The following is a 13,735-nucleotide window of genomic DNA, read 5'->3' as shown; positions in this document are numbered from 1 at the left end:
GGAGGCGGGCTCAATGACATCATACGCACCCATGAATCCCCGCCTTCGAGCTTGCCGCTCAGCATTGTGGGGGTCGGAGTCCGGAGGGAAGGGTTTAAAAACGAATGGCGGCGCCGTCACCTTTCGCCGGAAACTACAGATCCCGGCGTGCCTCACCGGCCAGCCCAGCCCGTTCGCCTGAAGGACCTCGACTGGGCTCCGTCCCTATTGGCTCAGCGGCCGAGCTGGGAGGCCCAGCCCAAACCTGCCCTATAAAAAGTCAGTCAACTCCGTCTTGGGAACATGCACAATCAAAAAAAAGCGTTGCGGGTGCGGAGGCCCGCTTCAAAACATAGCTTTATTGAGACAAAACGTAGGCGAATAAAACGGAAGGGAATTATTTTGTACTTCAGCCATCTAAAAGGGATATAAATTAATACGAGAGCGATTCGGCTTTTATTTGTGGGGAAGGAATGAAGCCGATCAGGCATTTGAAAAGATCACCTTCTTACTACCAGTCACGTGACTGGCGCTCGAGCCCTTTCCGTTTTTTCCTCTTTAAACGAACGTTTCCACCATTTAAAAAAAATCTTCCTCACGCCTCCTCCTCGTTCAATAACCCAACCCCGCCGCTACCTTTGGCGCTTTCCCCCCATCCCCGAATCTGGGTAAAATTTAAACAGGGTGGAGGGAAAGATCTCCCGTCAGCGGGAGTGAGGGAAACCGCCGGTGGTGGGAAGGAGGAGGATGCTGGTGTCGATGTCGGGCCCGGAGTGGGATTGAGCTCGCAGTTGGTTCGGGTGCTCTTCCCCCCTGCCGCCCCCCTCCCCCTTGCAGATTGAGGGTGCTGCCTGGGGTCTCGGAGGAAGAGGGTGTGTGTGAGGCAGTGAGTGAGGCGAGTTCTCGCGAATGGCGAGAGGTGCGCGGCCGGGGCCCGCTGCGCGCGGGCGCGTTAACCAGTAGGGGCCGCCGAGCCCGGAGCCCGCGCAGCGCGGATGGGGACAGGGCTCGCGGACTGTAGGCTCTCCGCCGGCCGCCCGCGCCGCCGGCCTCGTTAAGTATCATGGCTCCACGAGAGGAAGCCAGCCCTGGGAGACTACAACCCGTCGGCGCAGCCGACGACGCCGACAACAACAGCAGCAGCAGCGGTGCCCGCCGCTGACACCCCGCTCTAATTAAATGGACGTTGGCACCGCCGCGGAAACTGGGCGTCGGAGAAAGAGGAATCGGAAATATTCCCGTCGGCGGCAGCAGCAGCCTCGGTATAACGGCCCGGCCCACTCCGCCGCCATGAATCCGGTCAACGCCACCAGCCTGTACGTGTCGACCTGCCGCTACATCATGCAGTGCGAGCCGCAGGAACCCGGCTCCTTCTCCGAGCTCTACAAACTGCTCCCTTACCTGCGCCAGTCCCTCTCCTGCTGTGTCTGCGGTGAGTGTTTTGGAAGCATTTTTTATTTTGTTTGAAAGAAAATGAATGCAATGAACCCCCCCAAAAAAAAAGCAGTGGAGCCACTTGCTGCTTTTCCAGCGGGGATGGGGCTTGGACATCCGTACCATTATGTAACGAGCACTGCTACATTTTCAAACCCGATGTTTTTTCTTATCCCTCCTCTCTCATCTCCACTGCATGTGTGTTGTGTGTGGAGGGGTTTGTGCATTGCACCAGAGGCCTTGTTCTGCTCACCGACTGAGCTACATCTGAATCTTTGAAATCCTTTCGATTGAAATTGCAGATTGTGCAAGTTCAATTTTTTTTGTCTGTTGCGTGTCTCTCTCTTCCCCCTCCCCGCCGTGTTGAGATGTATCTTTTGCATTGCAGTAAGAGGCCTACTGAATCGTTTACAGTACTCGAGGAGTAAAACTGGAACCTGCGATTCTTATCGGGAAAACCTGACTGCGTTTTGAATCTTTTAAGGACGCAACGAGTTGGAATAAGATTATTGTCCACTTGCACAATGATGTTTAAAAATATATATTTTTCTTTCCGTAGTTAGGTCAGATTTATCTTGCACTGCAGCAGAGGCCTGTATGCACTGTTTACAGTCTTGTGCCATCTATACGTTTTTATCTTTGCTGAAGACCAATTTTTTTCGCGGTTAGTTTTAATACATTATCCTAAGTGACTTTGGACGAGTTCTTTCCATTGGAGTAACGAGGGCTGAATTTATTCCTCCGTTTCCCGAGTGTTGTCAAGGCTGGGGAGTAGCTCAGTTGCGTTTAATATTTTCACCCATAACTGGACCACATTAAAACTTGCTATTCTTCCCAGAGCGGTTAGGCTTCAGTCCGGCTAAAATAATTACTGAACTGATTCATTGTTTTTCGTTGCAACAGGTCTGTGCTTTTTATAATATCGATCACAATTTGTAATTTTCCTTCAAGCCTGTAAGTACAAAGATGACAACATCATTTGAATCTCATTTTTTCGCCTAACACCCCAAAGCATTTGTACCTATTCTTTATTCGTTTCTCTGTAATCTGAGATCTCAATAAATAATCCTTGTAGGTTTGTAGTTTGCAATTCTCTGGTTTGAAAAGAAATTACCACGTGTTCGAGAGATCCGTACTTTCATTACCATTTAATAGTATACATTTTTAGACAGATGATTTAAATTTCTCTATGATCCGATATTATTAAATGAATTTAGTATGCGAGTAGTAACATATTTAAGAATAAACTATTTTAATAAAAAAATATTGCCCTTTTTTCTTTGGGATTGACCAGCTTTTGTTAGTATAAATCTGAATGGGAAGCCTGGTTGTTTCGAATCCCCGCCCACCCCGCCAATTGAGTCGATGAATGCAAACCCCTTTTCATTATCTGTTTATAAACTGGGGAATCATTTGAACTATGTCCCTGCTAGTCACTTTCTTAGTAGATATATCTTGAGCGTGTTTGCTTAAAATTGCAATTTTGCGTTAGCTGGTCTGAGCAGAGGAATATGCCCACAGGAACGGGACGTTTTATATTCTGCCCAAAAGTAAACATGCACACGTGTTTGCTCTGAAGCTTCGAACTGAAGACGCAGCAAGTTCACCCAATGAGAAACTCAGTTCCTATAGCAATGCACTACTTTCAGTCATACCTCCCCTTTATATATTTAATCTGTTCATACATTCGATTTAATTTCGAAAATTCGCTCATCCTTGGTATTAAGTTGGACGACATTGTGTGGAATGGTTAACCTGACGGTTTTATGCGGTTTGACAAATGTAGCACACTTAATTGCATCTCGGGCTCCATAGGGCATGTATTTACTGATTGTTTGGAATGATTATGGTATAGAAAAAATGTCCCTCAACGTATGATGACAGGAGTTTGTTCAATTTTCGGCATTCTTCTATTTTTTTGTATTGGTGAGGAAGATCATCCCATTACTTTGTATGTAGTTTGATTTCCTAATGGGCCCAGTGTCTCTTGTCTACCCCATCTGTATATTTGGGCATCTGCGTAACCTGTTCTTCATCTCCTGCGACTTATACGGGTTTGCCTTGTAGGGAATCCTCCATTGATAACACAGAAAAATTGAGATTTGTTGTGTGGGAATTGTAGTATATACTTGAACTCTGACAATCACTGGTGTCTGTTGACATGTTAAGCTGCTGCACTCTCCAATCTTTGCTGATTCCTTTTCTGTTAATTGGGTCTCATTTAAATACTTAATGTATAACATTTAAAAGTGGTTTGATTAAAAGCCATACAGAGTAATAAAAACTTTATCACCCATGTAGAAAACTTGTGGGTTTTTTAAATTGTGCATTACAGCTCTTGCAGTTAGATCAAAAGAGAAATTTGGTACACTTGAGGCAAATAGTGCAAGTAGTTTTGAAGGTCATGCAGCAAAGCTTTATTTTAAATTTTGTTTATGAAAATATTTGCTATATAATTCAAATTTCAAAAATAAAATAACTTATTAACATTAAAGTATCCATGGTGATAAGTGCTGTCTAGTGTTTGTCATTTGTTTCAGCTAAATATAGAAAGATTTTATGGCTCATAACACTGATTTACCATAATAACAATTTTTATATGGGTAAATAACTGAACATGGATAAAGGGGTATATAGATGTGTGTTTTAAATGGCTTTTACTAAAGGGTGGAAGGATGAGATTAAAAATAAATTACAGAAATTATACTAGTTTTTAAATACAATTATTCTGTGGCCCCCAAGTGTATTTTCAGTATTTGTATATTTGTGTGCGAATAGTTTATCTTTGGACAGTGGGTTCTAGGATGCAGGCTTAGTTGAATGGAGCCATTCATGATCGTCTGTTTTTTGTTGCCTTTATATAATTTACAGTGCAGAAGGAGGGCATTCGGCCCATCGAGTCTGCACCGGCCCTTGGAAAGAGCACCCTACTTACGGCCACACCTCAACCCTACCACAGTAACTCCACCCAACCTTTTCTGGACACTAAAGAGCAATTTAGCACCTACAATCCACCTAACCTGCACATCTTTGGACTGTGGGAGGAAACCGGATCACCCAGAGGAAACTCATGCAGGCCCTGGGAGAACATGCAGTCTGCACAGGCAGTGACTCAGGCCGGGAATCAAACCTGGGACCCTGGAGCGGTGAAGCAACAGTGCTAACCACTGCGTGACCATGCCACCCTTTATTTTTGGATCCGCCCTGGTGCAGTTATTTTGCTGCTACTCCTCAGTGAGATCCACGGCAATGTCTGTGTTCTTTGGGCCTGTGCATATAAAGAGATAACAGCTTGTGTTGCAGTATGTCTGCATTTTTAAATTTTGTTTCCTTTACTTACTACATTAGTGAAAACATTGAGTAGTTTTGTGGCGGATTTGGTAGGGTAGTACACGGTTCTGTTTTAGGGGGGTTGCAAAAAGGTTACAGCTGAAGGCCTTGGTTCTGACTTTCCAACCACTTCACTTGAGGGATAAACAACTTTGGATGACACATCGTTTAATGGGCTTGGGAAGAGAGAACTTCTTGCATTGTTTAGGGCAATATTTATATTTTCGCCTTCCTACCCTGCACAACCCCTCTCCCAACACTATGGGAGCTGAAAAGTGACTAAATGTAAGAATGGGGAATGCTTCCTGCAGCTCCAGGAAAGGGCTTCAACCCCAAAATTAAACTGTGGAAGGGACAAGACTTTTAAATTAAGCACCATGAGGTGAGCAGATTGTGCCCTGAGGGGAGGAAGGAGAGCCTGGTAAGGTCCTGTGTACCTAGACCATTGCATTTTGTTTGTAATAATTTCAGGACAACGGTAGCTTTCCTTTTCCATGATATAAGGTAGCTTTCCTTTTCCATGAAATAAGGTAAGAAATTTACTCTCCTTGGTACAGAATCTTGCTTGAGTCAAATAATTTGGGAATTTATTCTTAATAACTCTAGAAGAATTCCCACCGTTTCTCATTCTACATTGGGTACGTCGTTTTGTAAGAGTTGGTTAGTGCCTGATATGGTTTATATGTCTGCTTCGTTGTTTGGGCGCCGAGCTCCAGGCAAAGTGCCAAGAGTCAGATCATTTAGTATGCATTAGGGAAAATAGCAAGGATAATCTGCAAAATGTGTACGCAATTAGTCTAAATCAGAAATGACAAAGAAAATATATCCAGAAATACTCCCTGCTGTTTTGACAATTTTAAAAACAATCCTATACATTTCTTTGTATTTTATTCTATAAAAAGGGAACACCGTGCTTTGGGGAAAGACCAGGGGAGTGAGATTAACTGGATAGCTCTATTAAAGAGCTCACACAGGCACGGTGGGCAGAATATGCTACATCAACCTATTATGGGCAGTCTTGATTTTCATCCAAGTAAGGACAATTTGAGTTTCTGATAAGTTAGAATTTGGTACACGTTTGAGATTTAAAAATGTGATAAAGTAAGACCTTCAATGCTGTTGGCATGATACTGTAATAGGATAGTAACACATGTAAAGTAGTACCCTCTTAACATTAACCTAGTACCAGAAAATAGTTCATTTTAGTATTGTTTTCAGAATAAGTATGTTACAGAAGGAAATTGATTTAACAATCCTGTAAGATGGCTATTGACCTCCTGTAGATCAGCCTGTGGCATCTTATTTGGGGCCTGTAACACAAATGTGTGGTACCATATTAGTGAGACTATCTTGTAAGCCATTGAGGAAAAGGTGCTTAGTTGAAAACATTTACACGGACTGGTGCTTTCTGATTTCACTCCCAAATGGGCTAGCCCTTAGTTTAAGAATATGCCTTCATGCTCTGGATTCTCTACCAGAGAAAATAGTTTCCTGTATCTGCCCCCATTGAACCCACTTATCATTTTAAGCATGATTAGATCACCCTCAATTTTCCAAACTTGTGGAAATGGAAACCCAAGTTAATGCAACCTATCCCCATTTTTAACCTGTGAAGCACTGGTACCATTCCGGAGAACCCGCTGTAACCCCTCCACAGCCTATATAGTTTTCCTGAGTTTCATTGCCCAAAATGAATACATTATTCCTTGGAACTTTTGAGTTTCAATTACTTTTCTAGAGTTTAAAAAAATAATAATTTTAGTCCAAAATTGCATGATATTTTGGCAAAATTCACTCATCTGAGAATTGCATAATAGTTTGTGGCTGTTTGTTATAAGGATTGTGTTGATTTAACTTATGGTGCATAGCCTACTACTGCACTGTTAATGGTTCTTCACTTTTGCTACTTCGTTCTAAGGTTACTTTGCCAACTTTTACTGTGTACTGTCTGCCACCTGATATTGCAAGAATTATAGATGAAAATAATTTACGGTATGATTACATTGTTAGTGATTACCAGCATCTTCCGAAAATCAATTGCTACCCTTTTCACTGTGTGCAGTAGTAGAATGTCTTCAGTGAATGAGTATTTACTATACAGTACATATTTAACTTTATTAGAAGCTATGTTGTACTTGTATTTCACTTGCGGCTAGCTGGACCAGGGTTTGGAAGATGTTGCCAGTCAGTGAGGAGAATTGATATGAAGTTGGTAGAAGAGGAGTGTTGCTGGGATTTTATGACTAGGGAAACAGAAGATAGGTTGGAAACAGATGATGCAGTAACAATTGGTTTATTGATATGTTTCCTTTGCAATAGGTTTGCGTATAAGAGTGATACTTCAAACTAAGACTTTTTAATTGCTGTACTCCACATAGTATTGCTATCAACTCCAGAAATGCGTTTAGCTTTTCACTAACTGAGAGAAACATGGCTGTCCCACGTCAGTCATTTGCCTTATTTTAATTAAACCAATTTAGTTCAATGTGCAAACAGTAAATAACCTTGTTATATAGTTAAGAAATGAATTTGTCTATACACTGCTTCATAAAGTTTGCCTGTATGTCCAGCAACACCAGTTGAGTGTTAGTTTCAGTATGTAAGCTTCCAAAATATTCACCTCGATTAATGTCTCTGAGGAGGTCTCAAAATATTTTTGCTTCTGCTTAACTAGAGAGACAGCTTCCATATGAGAAACAATTTTGAATTTGATATTTAAATCTTTCTTTGTAAAATTATTGGTGCACTGTTGGTTGAGTGAGTTCTTACTGTATAATACTGCAGTTTGTTTATTTGATAGCATGTTGTACTTGATTCTACATCTTTAATTATTTTCTATAGCTCTGTTGTCACAAGTCCTTGTTGGATCAATTTTACTAATGGTATGCAAGTGTCAAGAACCTAAAGCTAACATTTGCATGCAGTCTTAGGCATTTTAGAATGGGCAGTAAGTCATGAACACAACACTAAGAAATCAGCCGGTCTTGTTCTCTTGTTTAATTGAATTGTTCATTTGAGCATCCTCATGGAAATCATCTGTAACTAAAGCTGTTGGGGGCATAGCTTTAGCTTTTAACCGAATGTATAAACAGTGCGTGTTAACTAAGTTCTTTTAAGCAGGTAACATTGAGAGGAAATGTACATGATTTTCGTTAACATGGGAAAGTTATTCACTAAGTTGCTTTCATTCATATGATATTGGTTAATGCATTCAAATGGCCCATCTGTTTTATCTTCCTCTCTCAAGTTGTAAATAGCCTAATGCTGCTAATATAGAAATTCTCAGATGATTGCATGTTAGTAGGTGAGTATGCAGATAGGGTGCAAATTAAATGTTTTTTTAGGTCATGTATTGGTACTAACTTTTTCCCTATATTTAGAAAGATATACCACATGTTTCTCCCCAACAACAACAGTTTAACTCCAGGTTCAAATTTCTAGCATAGCGTCAGATACAAAATGCCAAATACTTGGGGCAGCACGTGACGCAGTGGGTTAGCCCTGCTGCCTCATGCGCCGAGGTCCCAGGTTCGATCACAGGCTCTGGGTCACTGTCCGTGTGGAGTTTGCACATTCTTCCCGTGTTTGTGTGGGCTTCACCCCCACAACCTAAAGATGTGCAGGTTAGGTGGATTAGCCATGCTAAATTGTCCCTTAATTTGGGAAAAAATGAATTGGGTACACTAAATTTATAAAATAAAAAATGCCAAATACTTAACAATCTTCTTGATTCACAATCGATGATGACAAAACATGTGTGGAATAGTGCATGGGAAGTATCAGTTTAGGACAAGTGTATTGAGCTCTTGCCACTCTATATTAAAGAGGCATCTGAATGGCACCATAATTGTGGCTATAAAACTCACTTAAGCCATTTACAGTAGTTCTGGTGCAATAAATAGTTGCCCGAAGAAGAAAACATTCTCCAGTCAGCTCCATCAATCTCTCAAATCACTAACTAACATATGGCATGCTAGAGTCATTGATGTTTGTTCTGTGAATCTTTTTTACATGCACTGTGGTGTTTATAATGGCAACATTTTATAGTTGTAATCTATAAATTACAGAATCGAGCTGAGAATGCCTTGAGTGACAAAACCTCTAAAAGGATTTGTACTGCAAAAAAAAAACTTCATTTAGTGGCAAAATGAATACACATTAGCAAATTTTATTTTTTTTCTCCTTTTCCCTCGCCCTGGGAGAAAATAGGTTCGTCAAATGAACAGTGTCATCATAGCCATGGGAATTGTTTCTGAAAAGTAAGGTATCAGCAGTTTGTTTTAAAAGAAAAAGTGAGATAAAATGTCTTGAAAATAGATGAGAAACATAACTGAAGAAAAGATAAAAACTTTTAAATTTGATACTTTATTGAATATTCAGTGGTCTTATCAACAGCACTTTCCAGATAAATTAATACTTTTTTCTTTTACAGGAAATTTGCTAAAAGAACCAATTGCTCCTACAAACTCCACTTGCCAGCACTATGTCTGCAAACTGTGCAAAGGTAAAAAGATGATGATGAAACCCTCCTGTAGTTGGTGCAAAGATTATGAACAGTTTGAAGAAAATAAACAACTGAGCATCCTGGTGTGCTGCTACAAGAAACTATGTGAATTTGTAGCTGAATCCCCAATATCACAGCATCTAGCTACTGTTATGGATGGTGCTCCTGACATCTTAACCTTGCTGCAAGAGGGACTCTCGTTAGACGAAGAGAGGCAAGGAACTTCTGCATTGACCAGTGCTTTAAATTTGTCTAATTCCCCAACTCCGTCAACCTCAGAATGCACCAGTGATCTGGAAATGGCAGCAACACCACAAATCATTGAAAATATTCCAGACAGTGAACGGCTTTCAAGTAGCACTGAAGTAACCTGCTCTAGTTTCAATGGATTGCCTGGTTGCAATGGACTTCCAGCTGGTGAATTTACTGTAAATATTATTTCTTCGGAAAATTCAGAAAGACTTAATACATCCTGCACTGAGGAGAACTTCAAAAGTAGGGACATTTCTGATAGCCTGCAGGCGGTCAACGATGTGATTTCTTGTAGTAATGTTGATGTAGTGGGAGTTGACATTTGCAATTATGGTGAAGACATAAAGCCAATTGGTTCTTTGTTATTCACCGGTGGACATGTATTTCAAGACTTTGAAACAGTTGCAAATAATCTTGAGGCCTGTAGCAATTACTCGCAACCTATTTCTGAGGCAAGTACACCTAATGGACCTCTTATAGACGCCAAACCCTTCTCTTTGCCTCCTAAAAGCAGTATTTTTATTTCTAGCAATGCACCTCCTCATGGTATTCCCTGTGTAGCAACAACACCTAAAATTGTACGAGGGAATCGGAAGCGATCTCGATCAGAGAGTGACAGTGAAAAAATTCAACCCCTACCTATTTCCAGCATTATACACGGCCCACCATTAGGGGCTGCTGCTCCTGTTCCTGCCAAACGAGAGACCAAGTTGTCCACAGAAACTATCGTCACAGTGCCAAATGGAGGCACGCTAAAAGTGGGCAAATCCTTGCTTGCGGCCAGTAAAAGTGTTAAAAAGCACACAGAACATGGAGCAAAGAAATCACACTCGAAAGTAAAGCAGGGAACAACCAAATCTAAAACCAAGGAGAAAGTTCATAGCAGTACTGTTATGCCTGGTAGCCCATCAAAAATAGCATACAAAAAGCCCCAGGAGAAGAAGGGGTGCAAGTGTGGACGTGCCACACAAAACCCAAGTGTTCTTACGTGTCGTGGGCAGCGTTGCCCTTGTTACTCAAATCGCAAGGCCTGTTTGGACTGCATTTGCCGTGGTTGCCAGAACTCGTATATGGCCAATGGCGAGAAAAAATTGGAGGCTTTTGCTGTGCCAGAAAAAGCCTTGGAGCAGACCAGGCTTACTGTGGGCATCAGCCTAACCAGCATCAGCAACGCAGTGCGTAATGCAAGCACGAGCGCAAGTGTCATCAATGTGACAACGGGGTCACCCATACCAACTTTCCTAGCTGCCAGTCCACATGACGACAAAAGCTTGGATGAAGCTATTGACTATAGATATGACTGTTAGATTGGAATTGATCTGGTAGACCTTAGGCTTGTCCCTGTTCATGGGGATGGCTACATCATTAAGGCAGCTATAGTTCTGTTTTTGGGGAAAATAGACTTAGTTGAACTTGCCGTAGTGCTTTGGGTATAGATCACTTGAAGTAAATGTAAATCATCAGGCCTGGCTCCAAAAAGGAGGGATAGGTTAATTTGTTGAATAAGATGTAATTAATGAACTATTGCAAGTGACTTATACTGAACAATCTTTGGCAAGAGAAATTTGACCTCATTGTTGCTGCTTATGCATTGTGCATAATCGCAAAAGGTTAAGGTGTAATTTAAAAAAGCAGAAAATGGTGAACTACAGTACGAACAGTTTAAGAAAATTACATGTAGAATATAATGTCACTTTTTATATGCAGATTATTTTTGTGTTCTCTAAATCAAAAGAAACATTGGTTTTGTTTTATTTTGGTAATGTCATTAGATGACCCAAGAATATATTTAAAACAAAATGCCTCATTATTTTCTAATGACTGCATTAGCATGAATCAGTTGCACAAAGCAAAACACTCCCATTACACCTGTGTAGTTACACATTCAAGTAGAAATAAGGATGACACTTTATAGACGCACATGATATATATTTTCTTCCCTCAGGTCTGCTTGTTTCATTAGGAGAACCATCTGGTGCTCAATATGTAATTCTGTCATGAATGGTGGTTGCTGGAAGACCCCACCCCACCCTGCACATGCACTTAGATGCCTACAATTGAAGAGGGTGTTGAAGCTATGTTAACAAAAGTGTGTCCAGATGAAACTTATTGAGTTGGCTAAGTTGTACACAGGTGTCTGTTAATCTGGCCAGAAATATTTTGTGCAAGTTTTTATCTACAATATCCGAGGGGCTTATTCTGTTATGAATTCAGAGTTGCATAATAATCTGCTACTATGCTGGATGCACGCTACCATTCTCCACAGCCTTGGTGGTGATAGGAAAAGCAGGGTGGTGCAGAATTGACATCTATTCACCCCAAATGTGCATATTGTAGCAGTGCCCTCTGCATTACTGGCTGTCTGCCATTGGGTAGCATAGCACTTATTTTGTACTATATTTACAAAGTGCACCCATGGCTTCTAGTGCCAGATAGTTAGTACTGCAGCCGGCAGTTAATTGTTGGCATGTCTGACCACATTGGCAAATTCAGGTTTTACATTGGCACAAAGTCAGCTGAGTAACAAAACAACCAATACCAGTGCAATTATGCAATTTGGTCCACATGTTCATTTAACATTGAAAGGAATAACTACAATAGATTTTACTAAGGCACTTCAAAAGCGGGAACTAGTGCATGTGCTCTTCTCTTTCCCCCCTCACATCCGTTTTCAAAAAGATCCAGTATTTCATCATTAATATCTCTTAATCCCGTTACATGTGTCAATGTGGCTGAACTGCTTGTACCACTGTCCACCATTGTGATGATGTATATGAAATTACTCCTCAGCCTCACTTCTGGTTTGGCACATAGCATGCACAACAATGGTTACTCACATAGTGTAAATGTGCAGGAAAACTTTCACATGCAGAAGGAGATTGAATGGCACCTTTTTGTTTTTATAGTGTAGCTGGTGTCATATCCTGTGAATGTGGTCAAGTAGTGTTTTGAAGCCATAGGAATAATGTGATGTTTTGTGTCCAGTCTGTACTTTAATTTTTTTGTTTTTTGTTTTTTCCTTTTTTGTTTTGCGAGAAGAATTGAAAACTATTTTTGATAATGAGAGTAAATGGTGGAAAATGCTTCTTCAGTTTTCTTGTCTTTTTTAGCACCTAAGGCACCTACATTTTTTTTTTAATTTTACGTCCGTGGTAGATTAATGTCTTAGCAAAGCTATGTTTCTTTGTATTTGTGTAATGTGATTTCTGTATGCTGACCAAAAAAAATCCATTAATTGAGTAGGTGGTTGATCCTAACTCTCGCATGAACTCTGTGCTTGCTGTTCGAGCATTGAAAACAGAAATACTGATATATAACCACACAAAAGTCCGTGGAACCATTTCATGACATTTTTGCAAAGCTGTGAAGCTGTATTAACACTGTTGATTTCCTGTTACTTGTGGTAAAAGTTGGTGCAGATTCCATTGAGGAACCTAAAGAAAAAATTCCTTAATTTTTTTTTAATGCTGGTATACTCACTGCCGCTTTTCCGGAACATGTATGAGAAAGTAACGAATAAATACATTAGTTTTATACTACTCTGGTTTAGCTATATTGAGGGTGCAATGGTTAAATTACTGCATTGGCCATAACATGCAAAATATGTGTATGTTAGCATACCTGGTCAGTTTGATTCCATTATGAGCTTTAACAGGAGATGAAATAGTCATTGGACTTGCAGTTTACTTGCAAGTTTTTTTTATATTGGATTGGCAGGAAATATAATTGGCTGTTGACCAAAAAGAAGTACGGCAGAACTAAAATGTTTTAGAAAAGGGTTATCGCCATCAGTGCTTGCAGCTATTTCTGAAAATGATTTTTCTTTTCTTAGAATTTTTAACTATTTAAGGTTATCGAGTCTGGTGGTATTGCCATGAATTCTGTGTCAAAGGAGTTGGGGTGTGATGTAGCTGAATTAATATTAACAGATGTCAATATTCGAGAATTCTTTACTGTCATTTCAACAAGGCTACATTAATTCACCTCGGTTGTACTGTTAGGTTGAATAGTTCCTCAAAACAGGAGCCTTTAGATGTATTAGCTCTTAGTTTTGGTTACAACATTATCACAAAATAAGATAAGGACCATCTGGAGCAATAGTCTGTGACACTGCAGTCAGGAACAGTAATTTTGGCTATTTCTTGAAAGATGCCAAATTAAATGTTGATTTCTTGCCTATATGGAACCCTGTAGCGTCAAGTAGTTCCAACTACTTGACGCTTCCAGTGCACCATT

At 40.5% G+C, this 13,735-nt stretch overlaps 1 protein-coding gene across 4 annotated transcripts; it reads left to right on the top strand.

The window, feature by feature from the left end:
• The first annotated feature begins 441 nt into the window (after positions 1-441).
• On the top strand, positions 442-13,038 carry LOC119975872 (E3 ubiquitin-protein ligase MSL2-like). Of its 4 annotated transcripts, XM_038815761.1 has the most exons (3): positions 1,299-1,411; positions 2,317-2,367; positions 9,176-13,038. In XM_038815761.1, exon 3 carries the CDS (start codon positions 9,256-9,258, stop codon positions 10,804-10,806), a length of 1,551 nt encoding a protein of 516 aa, XP_038671689.1. In that variant the 5' UTR covers positions 1,299-1,411; positions 2,317-2,367; positions 9,176-9,255; the 3' UTR covers positions 10,807-13,038. The 4 variants fall into 4 exon arrangements, with proteins under 4 accessions (XP_038671688.1, XP_038671689.1, XP_038671691.1 ...); XM_038815760.1 differs by lacking the exon at positions 2,317-2,367 and having other exon boundaries at positions 442-1,411; XM_038815763.1 differs by lacking the exons at positions 1,299-1,411; positions 2,317-2,367 and adding an exon at positions 8,353-9,002.
• The last annotated feature ends 697 nt before the right edge of the window (positions 13,039-13,735 follow it).

The sequence above is a fragment of the Scyliorhinus canicula genome, chromosome 13 (assembly GCF_902713615.1).
Source record: "Scyliorhinus canicula chromosome 13, sScyCan1.1, whole genome shotgun sequence".
Classification (NCBI taxonomy): domain Eukaryota; kingdom Metazoa; phylum Chordata; class Chondrichthyes; order Carcharhiniformes; family Scyliorhinidae; genus Scyliorhinus; species Scyliorhinus canicula.
The sequence above is the reverse complement of the archived record's forward strand: the minus strand, read 5'-3'. Positions and strand labels throughout refer to the sequence as shown.

Excerpts from the sequence above, each read along its gene's own strand:
- LOC119975872 (XM_038815760.1), top strand. The coding sequence starts at position 1,159 with ATGGACGTTGGCACCGCCGCGGAAACTGGGCGTCGGAGAAAGAGGAAT. Across the intron at positions 1,412-9,175 it reads CCTCTCCTGCTGTGTCTGCG|GAAATTTGCTAAAAGAACCA; the intron begins GTGAGTGTTTTG and ends TTTCTTTTACAG.